The sequence below is a fragment of the Balearica regulorum genome, chromosome 4 (assembly GCF_011004875.1).
Source record: "Balearica regulorum gibbericeps isolate bBalReg1 chromosome 4, bBalReg1.pri, whole genome shotgun sequence".
NCBI classification, from domain to species: domain Eukaryota; kingdom Metazoa; phylum Chordata; class Aves; order Gruiformes; family Gruidae; genus Balearica; species Balearica regulorum.
In genome coordinates this window covers 23233699-23258304 of record NC_046187.1, presented here as the reverse complement: position 1 = coordinate 23258304, position 24606 = coordinate 23233699, and the positions used below count along the sequence as shown (strand labels likewise).

The 24606-nt window shown below is 41.3% G+C and overlaps 1 protein-coding gene across 2 annotated transcripts in view; it reads left to right on the top strand.

Moving 5' to 3' along the window:
- The window catches only part of CSGALNACT1 (chondroitin sulfate N-acetylgalactosaminyltransferase 1), a 45773-nt gene that overhangs the window by 17519 nt on the left and 3648 nt on the right, over positions 1 to 24606 (top strand). For both annotated transcript variants that reach the window (XM_075751437.1, XM_010308254.2), the window contains exons 3-9: positions 8954 to 9000; positions 10381 to 10634; positions 12273 to 13194; positions 20609 to 20825; positions 22058 to 22159; positions 22958 to 23136; positions 23547 to 23641. In XM_075751437.1, coding sequence (XP_075607552.1) covers positions 12561 to 13194; positions 20609 to 20825; positions 22058 to 22159; positions 22958 to 23136; positions 23547 to 23641 — 1227 coding nt within the window. In that variant the 5' untranslated portion in view covers positions 8954 to 9000; positions 10381 to 10634; positions 12273 to 12560. The remainder of the gene's footprint in view (positions 1 to 8953; positions 9001 to 10380; positions 10635 to 12272; positions 13195 to 20608; positions 20826 to 22057; positions 22160 to 22957; positions 23137 to 23546; positions 23642 to 24606) is intronic.

The window sequence follows — 24606 nt, the reverse complement described above, 5'->3', positions numbered from 1 at the left end:
TAGCAGTTAGAAATTATTGTCCTCTTTCAGAAGTAGCTAAAACCAGTACCTAAACAGCTAGAAGTGTGTGGCATCTCTGACAAGGGGGGAGGTGGAAGAATACCAATTTTGAAGCAGTGGAGGGTCAAAATCATGTTAAAAATCCAGAGGAGTAATGAAGAAATGTAACATTTCCTGAATAGGACGATTGTTTCTTGTGCATGTCTGTTATAAAATACAAACTTAAGCTTATGGAATAGGCTGATCATCAAAATTACGAAGGTTAGAAATATTTCTCTGCTATACAAGATTTTTTCATTCCTTTCAAAGCACTTGTTACGCTCTGTGAGAGGCAATGTAGACCATTAAATGGATGGCTGATCCGATCTGTCAAGGAGCTTCTTTTACCTATATTTTCCTTTAAAAACACAAGGATTTCCCTTTGCTTCTCCATTTTTTTCTTAAGATGCCAGTCCTGGAAAACTCTGCCTGTTAAATTGGCTGCAGCTAGGAAAAGGAGATGCTTTCCCATCAATAGGAGAACATTATTCTTTTAGGAACCACTGAAATACTTGCAGTGAGACATTTTGTTGCTGTTTCTAATAGCTCTTGTTGAACTAATTCTTTAATAATAGAACAATGTAGAGAAAGAAGCTGGTGGAGGTGTAATGATAACAGAAATATAGATCTCACCCAGTTTATGTGGAATCCTTCAGGTATTTCATTAGTGTGACAGGATTTCCATCTCTGACGTGGGAAATTGCAGCACCTTTATTCCTATCCACTCTTCAGCTGAGTGTTACAGCTTATTAACAATGCAATCAATAGGAGTAGTCAGTTATCAGTATAAGGATTTCAAATCTTTAGATCTGTGATCCAGAATGCATTGCATGATTACAATAAGCCCTTCAGAGAAGTTAATGGGACAATGTACACTTGTAAGAGGCTACAGAAAACATTTCCTTTTCCATGGATTAGAAAACAGGCAGACTAGAGGACATTGGCTTGGGGGCGGGAATGTCTTCCTCTGAGTTAAACTGCCACGGGTTCTCGTTGGAAATGGCATGATTTTAATATTCTACAGAAAACTGTATTAAAAGGAGGGGAAGGGAGAAATCTGTAAAGTCAGAGCAGCAATTTCTTCTTTTTATTTCATTAGCTTGCGTAGCTGTGCCAGCACACCTTCTAGCCAATCTTTGTGAAAATAAAAAATAATGCTATCATTTGCAGGCAGGTTTCCATATGAACAGAAACAAAGACTCAGTAGCACGAAGCTTCATCTCATAAGGAAATCTCTTTTCTTCAAATATTCTGGTAGGTTATGAGAATTATACTTTTTTTTTTCCTTTCTATTCCTGTTTTCTAAAAAGCTTTATAAATGCACCTAATTACAGGAAACTCTTTTCTTTAGAAAGATGAACTATCCTTAAAAAATAAAAGAAGTTGGGTTTGCATCGACTTTGATACATGACTTGTTAAATCAAACCAAGCCAGATACCTTTATGGTAAAATGAGAAAAAAAAATGTTATTAGTGGAAGTTCATATTGTGTGTGTTATTTTGTAACTTTGCATGAAATGTGCTTTGCTTCTGATTGAAGGCTGAAGTTGTTGTTTTAAGAGATAGGCTCCCTGGAACCTTTCAGGAAACGCTGACCTGACTGAGGGGTGTATTTCTCCTGTGTAACAAAAGGGGGGGGAAAGATAGCTTTTACTGGCAAGGGAAACTGGCTTTACTTATGTCATCAATCAGCTCTATGTTAGAGAACCAGGATGCCTCTTGTGTGAATTGTTAACGTTTAACACGTTTCTAGCTGAATGGCTGGCTTTTGAGAGCTATTGACAACTATGTAATAACCACAATTAAAATCTCCATAATAAACGACAGTTTTAATCCCAGGTACCAATAGAGTTCATTGTGGGAGCTGAAATTTCTTGATGACCAATGAGAACTTAAATTATCTTTATGGCTGTAAATTAGTATATCAGACAGCTGTAAACTAGTATATCAGACTAGTTGTTTGAATTGAGGTATTTTATACAGAAATTGAAAGCAGAGATCCCATTTTCAATATGATTTGAGGATCAGAGATGAAATCTTAGAAACCAAAGTAACTGTGAGCAGGTGTCTCATTAACACTTGAAAATGTGGCTTGGATTACTTAACTAAGGGATATAGAAATGCGATGACATTTTTCATAAAATTAAAAAAAAAAAAATTTCTCATAGCCATTTGACCAAAAGCCATGTTTTCTGTGGGCCTGTGTGCATTCTGTTATTTTCAAAGAAACCCACAAAACCTGACATGAAGTGGAAATTTGAAGCACTGTGATTTGTTAAGTTAAAACAAAGTAGACATTCTCAACCTATTGAAATATTTTATTTAAAAATAAATCCATATGAGTGATAGAGTATCATGCAAAGATAAACATCTTCATTCTCTTGAAATTGATTAACCTAAGTAAAACATTGTAGATAGCTGTGTTTTGCAAGATAGTTCTTTACTTTTTGGTTGTCTTCAGTTGTTTGGTTTTTTGGGTTTTTTTCAATTCTTTTTTGGAAGAAGTATTTCATGGTCAAGTAGATAGACTGTACAATATTAAATATAGAAAGCCTTCCTTTCTTTTTCCCCTCTGCCTGGATCTTTTCTGCAGTGATCTTTTTCTGCTGTGATTTATCTTTTCAAGTTCCCATAATAAAGAATTAGCTAGTTTAGTGATAAAAGTGAAGTCAGTGAGATTCAAATACTATGTGAGCCTCAAATAAAAAAAAAAAAAAATTTGGAAACTTTCCCTAGAAAGAGAAAAACTGTTTTACTGAAACAACTAAAAAAGCTTAGGCTTTTCAAAGAATGACTAGGAGACTCTTTTCTGATATAACAAGGAAACCGTACATCTTTGACCAAAACCACATATCAAAACAGTGATGATGAGCTACATGGAACTCTGTGGCACGTGTTGTTTCATGGTAAGGGCTAACCTGGAGCAGGAAGGAAATGGGGGCTGAGTCAGGGGACTGGCCTCTTCCTGTCGGCCAGTACTGACCAGGCTGATAGGGAGATGCAGATCAGCCCAGCTCGGGGGTTGGTCCGTGAGCGATGAGAGCTATGAACGCTGCATGTTTTAGAGCTGTGTGTGGAGCTTGGGTAACCTGTCTCAATACTGAACTGGGTTGCAGTTATTTTCTGGACTCCTGGTTATTAGTTTGTAGTCTGAAACTTGATTTTCTTTTGTAATGTAAACCACAGCTGAACAGTAGTCCTGGTGCCTATCCTGATAATTCTTGCTTATGCTAGATAACATACCAAGCCCTTTATACTTTGTCTACCAAAATGTGTTTTCTTTTGTCCCCTTTACTCTTAATTATTTTATTTAAAGCAATGTCTTGATACCACACTACCCAGCAAATTTCATTTGAAGTACAGGGAGCACAAAACTTAGGGCTGTGCATTACTGTGAGAATGTAAAATTAGACATGTGGGAGCCAGATGTCTCTCCTCAGTTCCCACATGCTGGACTCGGGAGGGAGGAAACCCTCTCTGCTGTCAACTCTACCAGAGCTGATGAAGTTCAAGTCCACCATCTAGCTTGGTACAGGGGATTCTAGCTGTACCAAGGGATTCCTGGCAAGGAGAGGAAGAGAGAATCTCCAGGTCAGACTGGATTGTTCAGACATCTTAAAACTATATTGCTGCCTTACAAGGACTTTGATAGAACCTTAAGTCACTGTTATTGTACTTTATCACCTAACAACTTTTCTCAAAGCAATGGACTTTCATTGTGTCACCGAAATTCGGGAATAAAAGAAAACTCCTTAACACCTATTTAGCATTAAGAAGCAGGCATTTCCTTTTATTGCAGCACTGGGTGTCGGGAGGATAGTTCCTCTAATCAGGCACACCTAATGTTTTCTTGTCACATTTATACACAAATGTTACAAAGATTACAAAGTGGTACACCCCGTTACAATAATTGTTCATATTTCTTTGCCTAGTATGCAAACTAGAACGCATGCTCAGTTCCTTTCTCCACCTCTATCTTTTGAGTAGGTGGTATAATTTGGGTAGGGGGCTTATGGGTCGGTGGTCGTGGGGACCCTGGCCCAAATTACCTTTCCCCTAGTTTCTCAATATTTCGGTGTTGGTAATTGTTTGCTATACGCCTCAGCAAGATAAGGGTGTTGCTGGAGGCAATTAATGTCCTCCCTTTCTGCAAAGTATGTACATAAGGACCCTGAAGTGTCTTGTAGCTCCTCCTTTTTCTCATGATGTGTAGCAGGTGCTCATTCTAAGAATTGTTAGCCTTCTACCTGAAATAATAATGAATAGTTTCTTATCACATATAATACAAGTAGGCCTTCATTACAGGCCTTTCTTCTTGGCTACATTTTCTTATTAGGTGTAATACAAGCAGGCCTTCGTTACAGGCCTATCTTTTTGGCTACAATTGCACGTTGCAGGTGCAGCTGAAAGGCTGGTCTGATGGCAGCTAACCATATGAGTGCTTATATAGCCCTGACTAACGCAGTCCTAGATAAACACTGTGACACGCACAAACTGCTGTGCACTCCGCAGTTCAGCCTAGCTAGGTTTCCCTGTTTCTGAACACAACTTAGTTGTGCATGTTTGCACATTTTTATCAATGGAAAAATGAGTCTCCTGCTTAATTAGTTACATACTAAGCCATTCACTGATTCATGACCTGTGTCACAGATTTGTGTGCATGCGCTGGGCTCCAGATTTCATCAAAAGTCTGTCTGTGGTACTGTGTGATGTACATCGGGCAGAATCGTTAGGGCTCCTGGCATAAAGTGACATTAGTATCTACTTTGTACAAAAAATATTTTAAGTAAAAATCACGTGACACAATCCTGAAGAGGGGGGTCTAAACCCACAAGCATTCATAGTGTTTCCCTACTGGTGTTGTTTAGCCCCATCCGGCAGCTGAGCACCACACAGCTGCTCGCTCACACCTCCCCAGCAGAATGGGGAGAGAATAGGAAAAGTGAAAGTGAGGAAACTCACGTGTTGAGATAACAACAGTTTGATAGGTAAAGCAAAAGCTGCACACACAAGCAAAGCAAAACAATTCACCACTTCCCATGGGCAGGCAGGTGTTCAGCCATCTCCAGGAAAGCAGGGCTCCGTCACGCGTAACGGTTACTTGGGAAGACAAACACCATCACTCCAAATGTTACTGGCCCCCCCTCCTTCCTCTTCCCTAAGCCACTCATATGCTGAGCATGACATCGTATGGTATGGGATATCCCTTTGGTCAGCTGGGGTCAGCTGTCCTGGCTGTGTCCCCTCCCAACTCCTTGTGCACCCCCAGCCTCTCGCTGGTGGGGTGGGGTGAGGAGCCTTGGCTCTGTGTAAACACTGCTCAACAATAGGTCCATAGAACAAAAACATCTCTATATTATCAATGCTGTTTCCAGCACAAATCCAAAACATATCCCCATACTAGCTACTATGAAGAAAATTAATGGTCTCAGCTGAAACCAGGACACCTACATAGGTGTAAATCCCTCCATTTTTACAGGCCTTGCTGCTGCTGACCTGAGCTACTTTTGTTGGACTGTGGTCATCTTTGTTCTTAAAAGGAATGACTGTTCATTCCTGTGGTGGCAGTCAGTTTTCTTTTGCTTGTGTAAATCACTGAGCGTGCGTGTCTAAACATTTCAAAGTGAAGTAACAGCATTTTTTCCAGGTCCAGACTTAAATGGATAAGCAAAAATTATCCTATTACTTGTTTTAATCAGGATATACTAAAGAATTTTGTGTTCTATCCATCTTACTATGCTGACTCTCACAGCCATTTCAGAAGCTGGTATAGCTTGGTGTTATGTTAAAACTGAGTTTAGTCTTTCTGGAAGCCCTCTATATGCAGAGCAGTTGTTGAATTAGATCTTAAAATGAAGTAAATTAGGGTAGTATCTTTTAGTTGTTCCCTGGCTGTAGCTTGTCCTTGTTTTGTTAGCTAGTTCCCTGCAAAAAGAAACCTTTCTCCATTAGCATGCTGTTATCCTTGATGTACAGGACTGTTGCAATGTCATGTGATTGGAGTAAAATGCTCCTCTTTGACACATCTACAAAACCGAGATGACATTTACCTAAATGAACTTTAATTGAAGGTCATGTTCAGAAGGTGCCGGTCTTCCAGCAAAGTTAGACATCTCAGCTGTTCAGCCCAACCATTAATTTTTAGGACTGGCAACTATGATGGTCTGTTGATTTACTCTTAAAAGACCAGGCTGAACTCCAGGTCAACTCAAACACATATTTTTAATCTCCATTTTAGCAAAGTTCAAAACACTTTTGGAGCAACTGAATTTGTAAAACTTCAGGTCAGAACTTGCTAATGAAAAATGGTCCTTTAGAGAAAAGCATCATTGTTTCTTTCCTGCGGTAGCATGGGTCGGTCTTTGTGAGTCACAGCATCTTTGAAGCAGCATGCTTGTCATCTCTTCTCTGTATTTTCTCTTTGGAGCTTGACAGGGCATGCATCTGTCACATTGCTTGCTGGAGGATAAACAGAGCGATGGAAACTTCCAGGAAAGTCCTGTAAAGTCTTTTGGAAGTCTCCTGTAGTACCCCCAACTAACAATTGTACTGAGGATGTGCAGGTTGATATGCCTACAAGTCAGTGTGTTTAGCAGAGAGGGGTAGTGTGTTGTGGTTATGAGGTGGAAAACTGAGTGTCTCGTACAAAAAACAACATTCCTAATACAGACACCTGCAATTGCTGGTTATCGATCTGTGGAAAACTACCAAGTCTTTCACAGGTAACATTGTTCTGGGGGAGAGAAAGCTGTTCTGGGAGTGTTGTGGCAGTTACTTAAAGTAATAGTTCTTTTTTTATAATGATGATGTTATTGGTGTGTGGAGATAATTTTAGATGTTACATTAATTTTCAGATGTAGTTAGAACTTAATTTATGTTTAACTTTTGTGGGTCTTTTACTTTAAAACTAGTTTGATTTACAGTGGAGAGTGGAACGCAATGGCACTTTCACTCGTGTGTGTGTATCCATTTGGATACACCCCCCCCACAGAATGTGTATGCGCTGGGAGGACAAAGGAACCCCAGTATTCCTTTTGAGTGTTGTTGTTTTTTTTTTTTTTAAATAGAAATAATGATACTGTAAAATAAATAATTATTACTGGATTTCTACTGTAATAGAAATAATGACTACTGTAAAAGTTGAAACAACTCTGGCATGTTTACTGCACAGTAGAGCAGAAGGCTTTCAGAGTGCCTCTTGATTTCTGCTCTGGGCTGTCTTTGGGAAAGTCACCTCCAACAGCAATGAGACTGCCTGTGAGTAGATGGTCTGACACAAGTACACACGGACCTCAGAACTCCCCTGAAGTGGCGTGGCAGACAGAGGAGCTGTTAAGTTACTGATTTACCTTGATAAAAGGGGACCAATTAAATTAATAGCACTGGGGTCCAGGAGTACTAATGAAGGGAAAAGTAGTAACTTCTGCATTGGTTTTGTAACTTTCAGAGTGAGAAGCCTACGGCACTATCTTGAATGTAAAACCAGCCATTTCTCAGTTCCCTCACAAGAAACAAAAATAGTATTTCCAGGAATGTTAATGCTTTTGAGGGTTTCTTGTTTTGTTTAAGACTGCTTCTAATAGTTGTTGGAACCTCTTTGCAAGATGATCAGATTGTAATTGTTGATTTAGAGAGGAACAGTGTAATTGTCTTTCTGTGGGCAAGGTTAGATACTGAGACTTTTATCTCTGAGAGTGTGTGTGGCAATGCAAGTAAGATTTTCTGTTGAAGATGGCTCTGGAATCAAAGATTAGGAAATGAAGATTTTTACAGTAAGTTGTATACTGTCTTCAAGTGTTGACATTTAGCATTTTGATTCTGGACACTATTTTTTTAACAATCCTTTATTTCTGTTTCAAATGCTCTATCAATTGCAAAATAGATGTTAGGATTTTAAGCAGTTTGTTTGGGATGTGTGTCAACCCAAAAGGGAGCAGTGGTGTGGTTTGTAACAGGGGAAAATACAGGAAGGCTACAAAGGTGTACCCAGTCAGTTTATCAGACAGGTTCTTTTCTTTATTAAGCCTTTTGTTTAATTCAGCCTTGGGCAGATGAACTGGGCTGAAAAATAGTTGAGAAATCCTGATTTGGCATTAAGGAGAAATAATTTCTTTTTCCATTCTCTCCACATGCACCTTAAACACTTGTGTAAGACTAGATTTTAATCCCTGTGACATGTCCCATTGTCTTGAGTGGCTTGAATTTCTGTCTGGGGGCTAATGGGGCAAAATCTTCTCCCTAATATTTAAAGCAGACTGATTTGTCTGCAGTGCTATGTGCAGTCCTTGTAATTAAAAAGTTCAAGGCAAATGCCAAGAGGCCACAGAATGTCTGTCTTTTTTTTTTTTTTGTCTTTTTTTTTTTTTTTTTTTTTTTTTGGTAAGGCACTTAAAGTCTGGGTGAAACATCTGTTTCCGCCTCCCTGCAGGTCATTTGGGAGATTAATATGTTTCTAGTGAAATCTCACTGCAACATGCGCTGCTGTTCAGTGAAGGTGTTTCAAACACCTACACAAAAACTAATTGCAGCTTCTGCCATTCACTGCCTCTATTAAAAAAAGAAAAAAAAAAAGGAAAAAAAAAGGAATTTCAGAAAGTTTTGTGAGCTAAAATGGTAGTTGCCAGTCTCAGTTACACCTGCAATAGGAAGCTGTGGCAGAAAGTACTTGAAAACATGGAATTATTTGGCATTGCCCATGCCATATGTGCTGAGATATCGCTGCCTCTGCAAACGTGACTGTTGTTTTGCCATCTAGTTCTGTCCCCAACATGAAGAGTGTGGAGAGTGTAGAGCTCAGAGGGGAGACACATATACAGAGATAGATTGGTTTGAGTCCCTTTCTTCTGCACAAATTCTCAGTTGGGTTTTTGGGAGTCAATAATTCAGGCTTGAAGTAAGTTGTCTTTTCTGTGCAGAAACAAATTTCCTGTATCTCTACACTCCATCAAGAATCCGGATTCTGGTGACTAACAGTGATGGGTGCATACCATTTAAAATTTCAAACCAACCAACTTTCTTAAGTTTTGCCACTCCCTATGACTGGGTGCAGCACCCTCCACTACACAGAGCCGTTTGCACAGCGCTAACAGCGATGACAGAACCTCTTTCTGTGTTTAGATCATTTTTGGGCCCCAGGCTCCTTGAAAACAAGTGAAAAGCACCTCTGTGAGCTGGGCTGACCTCTGGCTGGGCTAACGGGTCAAGCTGAGGTTGAAGATGTTTTTGCAAACAGAGGCTTTTTTAGAATTAATGTCCTTCTCCTCAGCTATCAGACTAACCACTGCGTACTCGTTAAAGCTCCTCTTTGCAAATAGACTGATACTACTTGATGCAGCTGACTGCAGTGAAATACAGAGGTGGTTTTGTCAGTTCCTGGAAGAAACTGACATTTCAGTTTTTCTCCCCTTCATCTCAGGCTCTCTCAGTTGGTGTGAAACTGTGTAGGTCTGGTGAAATCAACAGAACGGTTGTTAGGAGGAGTTACCATCCCTAGCTTACTGGTACTGTCTGTGCAGCTGAGATGCCTTAGCCATGACCACCTTCAGTGTTGACTTAAATAACCTGCTTTTTTTGGCACTGACATGGATTGGGACTGCTTTCACAAGCATGCCCATGAGATACTAGTACAGCTACAACTGTATATTTAAATGCCAGTCACTGTAAGGCAATGTCACCGAAGCCACCGGTAAAATTTAATAAGAGAGATCTAGCAACAGAGGGCAAGTAATGAGTGCTTGTTGTCAGGATGCCTCCAGTTGTGGTGGTAAAATCCCCGTGAAGAAGGTGGAAATCCCCATGGCTTGAATTTCCTTTTATGGGAATGGTGGTGCAAAGGACAAAGTAGCTCAGTTAATTTACTATCCTGAAGTGTTTTTAAAGATGCATCTTTGATGGGTGAGATTACAAACCAGAAAACTAGATAGGAAAGAAAGACTACCCTGAAGAGAGACCCAGTATGTTTTAGTGAAGATAGCTATATATACACACACGTATATTTTAAGGTCAACATTTGAAGAGCTCTTTACCCAAAACTCGAATCTGTTGCTGCTTATAGAAATGAAATTGTGTGTTTATCTAAGCCATTGAGATGTAATTTCAGTTTATACCGTGTTAGCACAACTAATCCTTTCAGTGATGTTCAGCTTCTGCCAATTCAGTCAATGGACTAATTGTGTGAAGTGAAGCATACAAGCACAGCAGTGTTTTATGTACTACATCTCACCACTTCCTGACCGTGTCTCACTGCACACTACCTTCTTGCAGTCTTCTAGCCAGATCTGTTGTAGAGTTAGAAACGCTCAGATTAATTTTCCCTGCTTTGACAAGCTCCTTTACATTGCAGGAGGCCAGCTTTTATAGCGCATCCATAGGAAGCGTCTCCACTACAGCCTTTCACCACACAGGAGACAGACTGAAGATGTAGGCAGCTGGCAAATGCGAAAGCAATGAAGAGGTGTTCCGAGGTTGACAGTGCTTTTTATAGTACGCGCGTTTTCTGGGAAAGGCATAAGAAGGGAGATAAACAGGAGATGATCGTGGCAAGCTGAGAAGTAGCTGTAGCAGACCAAGATGTTCCAAAGAGATCACAGCAATAAGGTAAGGGCTCCAACTTCATCCTGTGCTTTTTCCTGCTGCTTGTACATTTTCTTCAGCATCAACAATTCTTCCTTTGAAAACGCTGACATTTTCTGGAGAATCCTATAAATACTATAATAGCCATTCAGCGTTAATTTGAGAAAAATATACTAGTATTTTTATAGCTCACTCTAGCCCCCTCAATTCCTACTTTAAAAGTATTTTGCTTTTATTTCTAGAAATTCTGCAAACTGATAAAATATTTTTAACAGTTCGATGATCAGAAATATCTCTGCATAACTGCTGTACACAGAGTAATAGTCAACCAAGACACAGGGAGGGGGAAGTCATGTAGCAGTTGATAAAAAGTCCTACAGAAGACTTTGACTCAGGACTAGAAATAACTGAAAATTACTCTGAAACTCTTATTCTTAGACAAACTGTTTTTACTTAAGGGTCTGCCAGCAAGGATGTATGACTAAAAGGACTGTGAATATCTATTGTCAAAAGCAGTGTCATAATGTCACGCTTGCATCCCAGGGGAGAGCTTCAAGGGGTTAATTTGATTGTGTTCAAGTCTAACAATGCAGCGTCACAGTGTAATCTAGGATGTTACTCAGCCTTGGCCTAAGTCTACTGTCAGCTGAGTAAATGATGAAGTTCCTGGCATTGGCACAGATTTGGGCCAAAACTGAGGGATTTCGAAAATCCCACTGGTAGTGTTCTCAGCTCAATTGTTTCAATGTAGCTTACAGCTAGATCAATATTCATGTTCAGTCATCTAATTTTTCTTTCCTGTTTCTAAGTATACTTGAGGAATTCTTACTAAAAATGATAGTGTTCACAGTTTAAACTTCTCTTACTTTAAAAAATACATAAGTCAGCTTTCCCTAAACCTTCTTCGCTCCTGGGCAGAGAGCATATGTGGAAAACACAGTAGTACTGTACATTGTTGCAAGACTTTTTGTAAAGTTATGAAAAATAGAAAAGGACCTTAAGATGATAACATAGTGTGCAATGATGACAACCTCCTAGATGGAAACAAAGCTTCCCCTGATTTTGAGTAAGACTGCTCCTGAAAAAATCTTGTCTCTAGTTCTTTGGGCTTTATGGGAGCATCTGGTAGGATATCTCAAACAATGTTAGTGGCAGCAATTGGCCTTGATAACAGTTTCTGGTTTCTTGGTTATCAAATTTCTGTGCCAGGTCAGGCTTCATTTGCCACCTGGTGTTTTGGAAAAACATACCTGGAAGCTGAAATGTATGCGGTAGCTATGGGACTGACTGCCTTCAAAATTTGGGTGCTCCAAGAGTTGAGGATTCTTGAAGGGCCATTGTTGCTCAGATGAACTTAACATCTCACCAGAAAGTAACAGATGACAACTTGTTGATATTTCTAAAGCATGGCAGACGTTGAGGCCTGGGCTAGATTTCATTGGCAATGGCCAAATCATGTTATTAAAATTAAACACATGCATACAGGATTTCCTGCGTAAGGGTCTTGGCACCTTTTGGATCTTAGCACAAGCACTTCACAGCTCTGAGATCTACTAGAGGAGTTGAAAAACAAATTAAATTCTTAGAACACTCTCAGTGGTCTGGACTGAATGACCAAATTCTAACATGCCTGAATGAGTGTCCTTGTCATTTGTCTTTCAGATCCTCAGGCTCCATCAGCCACCAGCTGATCACATTGCAGCAGCGTAGGTGTTGCCATGAGGATCAGGAGATGTCCTGTCTGCTTCGCAGCTTGTCTTTTGGTCCTGCTGGGTAAACACCGGAGAGAGCCCAATATAGAGGCAGAGCATACATTTTAAGAGAGCTGACAAGCCAGTTCCTGCACATACATGCATCTGTGTAAGAGTCCTCCAAGTCCAGGGGCCTCAGTGGCACTGTATGGATGTAAGAACTGTTGCCTGTGTGGGGTTAGACTCTGCTTTTTGAGAAATGATGCTCCGACGAGGATTTATTCTATTTCTCCCCCGACTTGTAGGCCTGCTGGTGGTGGCCTGTTGCTCGGTGTCTATTGTTTATATGTTGGCTTGCACACCCAAGGGTGACAGCCAGCAGCTTGCCTTGCCCAGGGTGCACAGTCTGACTGTGAAGGAGGGATACGAAGCCATTCTGCAAGAACGAGAAGAGCAACACCGCAACTACATCATCAGCTTGAAGAAACAAATTGCCCAGCTGAAGGCTGAGCTCCAGGGCAGGACTGAGCAGCTTAAGAACATGCAGGACCGGTACCCAGACCCCTTGGACATTCAGCTTGACCACAGTAACCCAGAGAAGGCCCAGGCTAACCTGCTGGCTTTCCTCCATTCCCAGATAAACAAAGCAGAGGTGCACAGCGGTGTTAAGCTGTCCACGGAGTATGCGGCCGTGCCCTTTGAGAGCTTTACCCTGCAGAAAGTGTACCAACTGGAGACAGGGCTGACGCGCCACCCAGAAGAGAAACCTGTAAGGAAGGATAAGCGAGATGAGTTGATAGAGGTGATTGAGTTAGCTATTGGGAGTTTGAACAATCCAGAGGGGGCCGGCAATGCCAAACACCGTGTATACACAGCCTCCGACTTCGTTGAAGGTTTGTATGCAGACAGCAGGTTGGAAGGTCCACATAGTGCTGGTGAGGGGTTCTGGTGTGACTGCGTTGCTGAGGTAGATGGGTGTTACCTCAGAGCACAGATGTCTGGGACGGTGTTACTGCTGTGATCCAGCGATACTGTCTCAGGCACAACTGCAGAATGGCAGCTGTCCTGGGGAACGGGACTTCGTGACAACAGAGCCTGCCAGGCTCTCGTAGTGACCGTCAATGTGTGCTCACAGCAAGTCATGCGCTTGCCTCAGAACTGACAAAGCAAGGAGTGAATGACCAGGCTGCAATCCCAGATCTGGTACTAGTGTTAAGACTGACAACTGCAGTTCAAATCCAAACTCCAACATTACCCTTACTTCCACCTGCACAGTTCTGCCAGAGTCAGAGTGGCAAGATAGGTTTTGAGGACTACAGCTAAGGAGCTCAGTAACTCAGCTGGTATCACCTATAACTTCAAATGACGAGGAAAACTTAACCTTTACAGGGTATCTCCTATTCCAGGAATGGTGCACCTTAGCCCTTGGATTCTAAAATGAGCTAAACAGTCTTTACCCTCACATGTAATATTGAGGCAGTAGGTGTGGATTTTTAAAGTGCCACTTTTAACAGCAACCAGTTTTACTTCACATCTTCTGTCACTAAATCCAAAGTGCTCACTCGTTTCCAGTCAGGCTGCTTTTTCTGAGCCAGGCAGAGGCACCAGATGTATTCCAGGAGTTGTGATGTCTCTGTGGTTGATATCTGTTCAGGTTACCCCTGCTGCACAGCTGCTCTGAGTTAAAAGGGCAGGAACGTGTGCAGCAGAAACATGATATGAGACAAGATTTCACAGATCTTGTTTCCAAGGGCTCATGACTGTTTCCCATTCAATAAGACAGCTACGTTTTTACTTTTAATATGGCTGTTCTAGTTTCACTTCATAGGTACTGACATATTCCCTGCTTGTTGTTCAATAGCGTTGCCTGTAGGTGAGATTTAATCCACAGCTGACCTAGCTAAATTTAGCATAGGAGGAAAAACTTGTCTTCCTCATCCTCAGGTGCTTGTGCTGCAGACTTAGAGGGTATGTGGGTAAGATGCCTACCTTTTATGGAATGATTGCCATAATGACCTTATCCCAAATCACTAGTGATTATACTGTGGATTGTTTTCTTCATCTAACATTTATGAGTAGAGCAGAGCAAAATGCATCCTCCATGTGATGGGGACAAACTATTGCTGTTGTGCAATGGCCAGTTGTTCATTTCCACTCTCTGTACATGTTTCTCTGGTGATCATGGTGAAAAGACAGTAGGTTCTTGAGGCCGTGTCAGGATATACCTGCCAGTTGGGCAGGTGCCTCCCACAGCAAGGACACGAGTTGTTCAGACTGCGGAGACCTTGTTGAGGCAAGTCCTGGCTCCCATCTGGTCCAGGCACTTCTTCCACATCAAATTCCTCTTGCTCAGACATGGGACCAGGGCATGGGCAGGGAACGGGGAAGTGTTGCTGGCTGCCAGCATTTGAATGCATCATGGAGCTATGTGCTTCCAGTCTCCTCCTTTCTGTTGTTGTTTGGTTTATAATTTCAAAATATATTTCTACTGTTTATTATAGGAGCTGAACAAGCATGTATGACTGTTTGGCATCAGCTTTTTCATGGGGAGAGGGTGAGGGGAAAGGAGGAGAAGTTTTATGCCATACAAGCCTTTAGAGCCTGCCTTTATGCACAATCAAGAGTCTTTTCCCGGGCACCAGTGCTGTCCTTGGGGAACAAGACAGAATCTGATGTGCGGAAAGGCATGGGGAAGGGATGCACACTGCATGCTGGTTCTGTGGAGGTTCGTCATGCAGTAATGGCCTTGTTGGCTTTCACATACCATGGCAAAATAATCCAGAGGCAGGAAGCCCTGCATGTATGTGACTCAGAGCTCAAGAAACTGGAGCCCTGCATACAGCTCATCTGAGTACAAGAAACCTTCTTTGTGTCCACCCCTGCAGGGCAGGCCCTTGCTTCTGTAGGTGCAAGGTAACAAATTCTCATTCTTACTCAGCAGTGAAAACCGCAGGGATCCGTGCATCAGGACTGGAAACAAAGAGCTGAAACTTGGCAGAAGATTTCCCTGCAGAGTTCCTTTGGAAGCCTCTGACATCTCTTGGCAGTCCCTTTTCCTCCATCCTCCATTCTCCAAGACCGGCAAAAACTGCCGATCAAAGCATAAACAAATCCATTGCTCTGTATAACTTGAGCAGGAGAAGGGAGAACTGATTTTTCTGTTCCAATTCTGCATTTCAAGTATGGTTTGGACTCAGAAATTGTTTTGTAGACAGTGTTCTGCAGGTGCCACTGCCTACACATGAAGTTAGTAACAGGCTGGATTCCATGGCAGCTTCTGGCAGCTTTGTACCAATCCAGCAACACAACAACTGTGAGTGGTGTTACCCAGCCGGCAAAGCCAGCTGTTTTCATTTTCTGGAACTGCCCAGGGTAGCTGGAGCATTCTCGGAGAGGTGGCCCGGGTCTGCACTGAAAGTCATACCACTTAACCCCATAAGCTTTTTGTCTTCCAGCTGCTTTAGCAATAACAGCACACAAAAGTTGTATGCATCTCTTACGTTAAAGGTGGGGCTGCTGCCCTCATCTTAAGGTTGAGCAGGAGGGATGTGCTGAAATAAAAATCAGGTAATGAGGATCAGAGACAGGATTCAAAACCTGAACTGCTGCTCTCGATATGTGAGAATTGTGTCTTTGTTTCTGCCCTATACAGCAAAGCCTTTGACACCGACTTCGCTCAAGTGTGTTGCTGATCCCGAGTCTTACTAGCATATCAAGTGGTGCAAGTTAATCTTGTTTGCTTGGGCCTATTGTGTGGATTTTTCTATTCTTGTGGGTCACATCTGGTGCTTGCTATCACTAGTACTAGTTCATTGCTAACATATGCCAGCAGGCAGGGGGGTGGTGTGGCACAATAAATTTGATTAGGGTCTGTGTCTTGTCCTCTTTTCCATTTCATGCCTTTATTCTTGTCTTTGCAGAGGAAAAATGCTTCTTCAAACACTTCTTACATTTAAGGAGAAATGTTTTGTCTCCGTGGCTGGGATCTCTTAAAATAAAAGTGTTGCATCCTCTGCAGTTTCTAGACAGAACCACTTGTGCGTGGGAATTAGACTGTGACCCTAGTACCTTACATCTGAACTAAACTTCTCAGCAGATTTGCTGTTACGTGAAATTTGGATAGGATTCTCAGACAGTTCTCCTTCCAGGAGTAATAGCTGACACATGGTGGAATTTTCCATTTTTTCTTATTCAAAACCAAGAGAACCACACCTTCTCCCTGGGGCCTGAAACATAGCCATCTGGCTGCTGCTCTGCTCTGCTTCTCTCTTCACGAAGGCACTTGGGTTGGTTCAGCTGCTATAATCCTCCCCTCTCCCCCTTATTCCTCCCACTTCTATACCAAGTTCACTGGTTTTCTGCCATGAGGAGTCAGTAAGAAACAATGTAGAAAAGATCAGGAATTTCTGTGTTTTATAAGCAGGCAAAGGACTGCCCTGTTTCCAATAGAAAGCCAGTTGCTCAGTGAGCAGTATAACAGGTTTGATCATTAATTTATATAAATGGCAGCAGAGCTGAACAGATTTGGAAGTCATTCATATTCTCAAAGACGGAGATAATAATTTGGAGAGTCTGACAAGCCCGAGCAGTGTGTTCCAAAAGTGAATGTAACCACTGTCTGGTGATACTCATTCCCAACAGGAACAGTTCCAGAAAATCCCTGGATTGCTTCAGAAATGCTCTGCCGTAGCACTGTCAAATATGCTGTATCGTAAGTTTTCCCACCTGAAGTACGTGGCTGTCTAGTGACTGGACTTTTAAGTAAGGTCTCAGAGACAAATGAGAAGGAGTAGCTCTGCTTTCTCAAATTGGCAGCTGCTGGTGGTGGCCTACCTGCTGCAGTTTTGCCCTGGAAGCTTATTGGGAGAAAGGATGATGCTCTTCCTCAAAGGATAAGATGCTGTGTTTTACTGCATGTGAAGTGGGAAGACCACTGTAATATTGAGTTAAACTGGGGACAATGAATGCTGATAAATCCTAATAGTGGTTCCTAGGACATCTAACAGAATATAAGTAATGAGCATGGGTCCAGGGAGTGTTTCTATCAACAGTGGAAGACCTGAAACCTATGCTCTGTGGAACTGAGGCTAAAATTGTCATCCACTCAACAGCCTTTTGTTAAAGTTGTGTGGCTGTTCGCTAGTTACCAGTTCCATGTAGATCTCTGAAACTTGTTTGCCTGCCCTGCTGAATAGAGATCAGGTATTTTTCATTACTTCAGAGAGCCCTGGGAACTGCTGCTCTGAAGACTGGACACTTACTGCTCTTTAGTCAATCCTTCAGCCCAGGTCTATTTTTGCTTCTCACTTGTCCTTTTCCTTCAATTTAGGGTCAGTTTCTCTGCTGACCCAAAGCTCCTATTCACTTTTTTACATTGGGATTCCAAAGGCTTTGACTTTTGTCCCTGCCTCTGAAAGGAATGGTGCATATTCTGAAACATAGCTGCTGTAATGGGAGCAATAGATGATCAATTAACCTTCTTTTATCCATAGTGAACATCCAGGCTTTCGTTTCAGTAGCAACCTTTTCAGGAAAAGGATTTTTGTTTTACTTTTTTGAGACTACTTTTTCCCCCTCCTCGTAGCTCAACTTTTACAATTGAGGCTGCTTGATGTATCTTTCTGAATCACGTAAATAGTCCTGATGACGTGAATGAAGTCGTGCCTTCAGAAATGGAAGAACCTTGTGAAAGGCAGGATGTTCTGCTAGGTGAGTCCCCAGACTGACTCAAGACATTCAGGCTTATTTCCAAGGCTCACTGCCTGACCTTGAGCAAATCACTTTGTTCTCTGCTTCTAAAATGAAGATGCTTAAAAAAAGGAAAGAAGATGCTTCAAAAGGAAAACATAGTTCAAATGTGCATCAAGAATAACCATATTTAATTGCTTGCATATCATTCTCTTAAAGATAAAATGTTAGGATTATAAATTATTGGATTACCATCTTGCCCAAGGGAACCTTGCCTTCACCTAAGGTGCTTGTTTTTAGCTGTAGTAGAAGTTCTGAACAAGAACAAAACTGCAGGTTAGAAGCAGCCTCTGTTGATGTGTGTATAGCACTAGGAGGGACCCCTTGAGTCACAGCGTGAATTCTGCTTTAAGGTGCTTCTTGCTTATTTGGGAAAGCTTTCTTTATTCTACAAATGTAGTACATATCTCTGGGGAAGTCATATTTGTGATGTCATTGTTTCTTCACTGTGGTAGAAAAGGATGTAGAAGCAAAGACTTTGAGATGTTGTGTGGTAGATATTATTAAATTGGTTAATTTAATTAGATCTTTGTTATTATGAAAAATGTCAGTGCATTATGTCAAACATGTGGAACAGTCCTATCTATTTCTCTCTATAGAAAATGCAAATCAGATTTTATTTAGATTTTTTTTTAGCTTAATGTCAAAAGGCTACCTTAACGTTCCACAACACAAACTTCCTTGGCAAGACCTGTGTTCAAAAACTGCCTGAATAAATGAGTGCACCCAGCCACACGCTCGGATGATCAGCAGGCCTTCTGTGAGAATAAATGGGTGAGCAGAATTCAAAGGCCCGGATTTCCATTCTCTGGCCACTAGGAGGAGGAAATGCAGGCACTATTAGGTGATCCCAAGTGCAGGCTCAAGTTCATTAACAAATGCAGTTCGTGGTCTGCACCTTGGGCAGACTATATAGAGAAAGCTAGGGAGAGTCAAGGGCAAAGCTTTAAAAGATTGGCAGTAAAAGAATGATGCAGCTGCTATCTCACTAGATTCATCTGCTATGCTTGAGGGAGTATTGGAACATTTGTTGAATCAGCATATATTAAAAATAAAACACGAAGTGGGTAACAGATCAGTAAATCTGCATATAGTATTAACCAACTGAAGTGTTCATTACGATTAAAACATTTACCCAATGACAGTGAAGATAAGACAGTCCACAGAACTCTGGCCAGATAAAATCACACCTCATTAATCTTTTGGAAGTTCTGGACATACTAATGTAAAAGCTACAATACAAGATGAAGAGCTTATGTCACTTTGGTGTTCAAAGAAACTTTTGACCCAGACCTTCACAAGAAATACAGACAGAGCTGACAGTCTGTGGGTCAGACGCACAGCAATGCTACACATCAGGGAATGACTAAGATTTAAAAAAAAAAAAAAAGGCATTATTTTGGTCAAACTGTTCTTCATAGCCAGATAGGGAGAAAAAAAGAATAAACAAGTGGAGGAGTTTTCTTCCAGACATGTTTTCCTTGTCTCTTGAGTTTCTGCAAGAGGTGGAAGGCAATGCAATTATACTCTTCTACTGATGAAGTTGTTAGGGTATTTACAGTGGCTTTACAAGTAGTTAGAATTAACATTTAATTATTCCTTCTTAAACCTATGAAACTATGAAAAAACTTCATTTCAGTATGCACTGTAGGGACTGAAGTGTGATTTAGAGTGGGTAAAATCTATAGCCTTTTTGCTAACTTTATCTCAGTTAAGGTATCAGAACAGTGTTTCAGTGGGGCATGACCAAAACTTTTATAGTTCATGCAGCCCTCAGCACGGGACCAACTTCACCCATCGAGTATGTTAAAAGTTCACTCCATACAGGAAATCAATACATGCTTGTGTGAATTAAATATCCTTGGAGATTGTCTAATGCAGTCTCCAGGACTGTGGCCTGGGTCTAGCCTCTGACAAACTCCACAGTGTCACCCTTGCAGACCATTACTCGCCCAGGAGTGGGCATCACTGACACAAAGAAAAGTCTCTTGAGAGTTGAGCAACAGGAGAATTATGTCCTGACTTGCCATGGGTGAAGTTGATGGCTGCTGGGGCCTGGTTGTGTAGTTTTATTAGGGGACTTTCCAGAGAATCTCCCAGAAAGGAGAAAATTAATGTGCCCATCAGGAAACTGCTTTTCTGGGAGATGGCCTAATCACTCATATGGCAGAGAGGCAGGCTGCCTTTTGCAGTCTCTCTGCATCACCATTATCATGCATGTCTGCAGTGTGCAATTGGAACAGTCTGAAAAATAAGGACAGTGTGTCTGCTGGGTTATACTAAGTGTGAGCAATTGGTAACCTTCAGGGGTTTGTAACTCAGCCAAGCCTAGGAATGTGCCTGCGAGAATACCAAATAGCTCCTGCAACCCAGGGCTGTGTCCCTGCCAGAGTGACAGCCTCCTACAAACGACGGTCGACTGCATACTGGTTTAAAAGTTAATATCTCATGCCTCCGCTGCCTTTTCAGCTTAGTCGTGATACATGAAGACTGTATCCTTTTTTTTTTCCCCCAGGAGCCCAGCTTTAATCCAAAATCTCCTCTCTTGTTTTCATGCAGGGATCTACCGCACAGAAAAAGACAAAGGCACGTTGTATGAGCTGACTTTCAAAGGAGACACAAAACATCAGTTCAGGAAGATTGTTTTATTCCGGCCATTTGGTCCTGTAATGAAAGTGAAAAATGAAAATGTCAATATGGCTGACACACTTATTAATGTCATTGTGCCGTTGGCCAAGAGAGCCAGCAAATTTCGGCAATTCATGCAGAATTTCAGGTGGGTTTCCATTCCAGTGCTGCCTTTGCTTTTTCTTACTCGGAAAGTAAGATGCAACTTCAGGAGTTATCAAGGCCTCAACTCAGTAAAAATCATGCTACTTTTACTTAACATTTCATTGTGCCACTAAAGTAATTTTTAAGATTACAGAGACTGAAAGGCATTTGGCTGCTTAATGCATTGTGATTAGCAGTAAAAGCAGTTATATTCCAGTCATCAGGGTTTATGATTTGCATGTACCTGGCTTACGTGTCTCAGTCTGTTTTGTTGGGGTACACTCGACTGTGGCAACATAAGAATTTCACGCCATTAGTTGCAAAGGAACATTTCTAAGAAAAAAGGGAATTAGTGCCCCAAGATGCTTTGCCAGGCCCTATTAGAGAAAAGATTAAGGCAATAAGAGGCGAGAAGGAAATATGTTTGAACTTTCAGGGTAGTTACTTTTAAACTACTTTTATTTTTCAGCACAGAGATGATGTTTGGAGAGAGATTTTAACTAGACATGTAGCTTTAAATAGCTGCCCAGGAAAGACTTTGTTAGCAACAGATACTGACTCTTACAATGGGATTTGTTTTGCCCAATTACAGCCATCTAAAAATAGGCTCCTTGTCTAAATTAGCCATCTGATAGATGCTTGGTTTAGGATGGGAGAAATCACCCTCTGGTCATGCTGATCTCTCTGCGGATTATAGATGAACTCTTGCTGACTAAACCTTGTACAAGTGAGGCATGGTGTCTACCATTAGTTCAGATTAGTCCTACCCTTAGGCTTCTGGTTTGATCTCCAGTTGATACTTAGATTTTAGTAAATGTTTCTTAACAAAATGCCAAAGATCTGAAGTCTGGAATATCTGTTACAAAAAATCAAGGTTAAGAAGTAGGGTATGTATCGCTTCTTTAAAACCCCCCTTCTCATATTCTCCTAAGTGATGGAGTTACTGCCTGCCTGATCATTCTTCCTGGGGCTGGATGGCCTCTTTTAACAGTGTCCTCCTGTTAATATAACGAACATCACTTAGACGGTTTTTTCCTAATCTGCCTGAAAGACAAATTTTCTGTCCCATCTAACAGAGGCAGTGAGCTCCTTTGTCAGGACAAGGATCTCTGTCAATGAATCATGCCCTCAGGAGTGCCTTCCAAGGTTCACCCTACTCTGCCTTCTCCAGTGGGTGTAGGTTATTGAAGAAAGCTAACTTCTGGGACTACTCACAAATCTGTCTCTCTTCTCTAGGGAAATGGGCATTCAGCAGGATGGGAGAATTCACCTCACTGTAGTTTACTTTGGAAAAGAACAAATGAATGAAGTCAAATCGATACTTGAAAATACCTCCAAGTAAGTACCTGAGTATCTGATGTGTGCTGTTCATACACACAGTGATTGTACCATAAATTGGAGACTAGATAGCTGTCCAATCTCGTAGTTGTGCCAAAAAGTTCCACAGTGCATTGGAGAAAATGTCTGTCTTTCCTTTGTACCAGATAAAAATGGTGTTACACTGACAGTCCCATATCTGTGTTTTTATGATGTTGAACCACAAAGCAGATTTTACTGCATTTACCTCAGTGCAGCTTTTTTTTTTTTTTTTCCGTGCTGTTAATTTCTTTAGTGCTTTTGAAAGTGGCTTTAACTGCTCGGACTGAAAGTTGACTTCTAAAGGCAGGTGCAAACAATTTCAGTAGAGCACACAGGAATTAGATGCTTTTGGCCAGGTCTGTTGTATTGTGTTCGCTTGCATAGCTGTGTTTGTCAAGATCATGTGGCAGTGTAGCCTTTTGCTATCATCTCCACGTGGGAAGAAGACCCTTGTATAGATACAGTAATAGGTCCACATGTATTTTATTTTTGCCTACTAAAAATGTTTTTGTCCATCTAAGCATTGTTGGGATTTTTGTGAGGTCTGCCCAGAGAATGTCTGTGACAAGAATGCTACCTTAGGAGTACACAGGTCAAGCTCTGAATGTGGACATAGTGGAAATCTCCTCAAGACTCAGAGAACATCTCTTCCCTCAAACTGCTCTCAGAACTGTGATACTACAGATTTCTAGGTTAATTGTTTCATATTGGGTTCCTGCCCCAACTTGTATTAAGAGCTGGAAGGAAAGGGTAAGTTGCTGAATATTTTCCTTCTAGGTCAGCCAACTTCAAGAACTTCACGTTCATCCAGTTGAATGAAGAATTTTCCAGGGGCAAAGGATTAGATGTCGGTGCTCGATTTTGGAAAGGAAACAATGTTGTTCTCTTTTTTTGCGACGTGGACATATACTTCACAGCTGAATTCCTGAACTCCTGTAGACTGAACACACAGCCAGGTACTGCTACTCATGAAATGCATTGTCTTTCAACAGATTTTTACCCATTATGTAACAGCCTTCACCAGAGTATTCTTGCCTTTGAATTGGTAATGAAGCTGCTGTAAATCATTCTTGAAACTTAGAGAACTAATTAAGACATGTATAAAAATTCCATTGCTGGTTGGCTTTTGAAAGGTTTTAACACTCCTGCTCCCACTGTGATTGAATTTGTTCCCTTCAGCACCTGGCATTTCTGGAACAGGATCTTTTTCTTAATTATATCCTCGCATTCTCATCAAAAAACATAGGCTCAGTCCAAAACTTGTGTGACTTTGTCTGGATTTGGTCTGGCCTGGCCAGCATCTTGTAAGAGAGAGAAGTGTATTTTATACAGCTTAAAAAAAACCAAATCCCATTGTCATTTCCAGGGAAGAAGGTGTTTTATCCTGTTCTCTTCAGCCAGTATAATCCCAGTATAATTTATGGCCACCATGATTCCATCCCATCTTTAGAACAGCAGCTGGTAAGTACATGCTTCTCTGAATGCCTGCTTTTATTTGGACAAAGCATTTTTTTAAAGCTGTATGTGCTCTTGGGTAGCATTTCCCTATTCCTTGTGCACAGTGACTACCACACAGACAAAATTAACTACTGCAGTCACCTTACTGTGAGTTCTGCAGTTAAGCTTCACAGGAACGTATCTTGGTACCATTTATTTTAACCCTTGTTTGATGTTTTATACATGGAACCTAAGAATTTAAACCACGTCTGCTTCTCTACCAGAAGGGATTTGCTAATTAGTGAACAATTCCTCCGTGGTGTGCTGTCTTGTGGTAAAAGTCCCTGATCTTGCTCTTATTGTTTCTTTGATTGCATCTTGAAGAGCTGACATTTGTAAAAAGCATAGATATCCGTAGATGAGTCAGTGAAAACAGAATTCCAAAGGCTGTCACAGTTATTCCCCCACTTACTTGAACACCTACAGTGGCTTTTCCCATCCCACAGTTCATGATTAAACTGCCTGCGAGCAGACAGTGTGTTTCTGAAGTGTACGACGTTATCTCAGTCAAATGACATGCTTGGAGCTGTCCCTTCTGGCTTTAATCTGGCACTGATGTAACACCGCATAACTTCACTGATTTCCATCTCACCTGCATATTTTTGGTGTCAGAACAAAGCGTTATTTTTAAAAACGTTGCCATAAGGCATATGATTAAAACATGTAGTTAAACCCAGGTGAATCTCCTTGATGAGGAGGAAGCTGTTGTGAGGAAGAAGCAGAGCATGCAGATGAGAGGTTCACTGTGGTTTTTTTCCTCAGAGGAAACTTGTTCTGAGAATACCATGGGATTCATGTTAGCTCTTCTCTCTCTGGTGAGAGCCCATCAGGGATCCTCAGGCTTGTAAGCACTGTGTTTAGGAAATGAAATAGAGTTTAGCTCTCAAGCTAGCATAAATTCCACAAAGTATGTTGTCAGGATTGTGCAA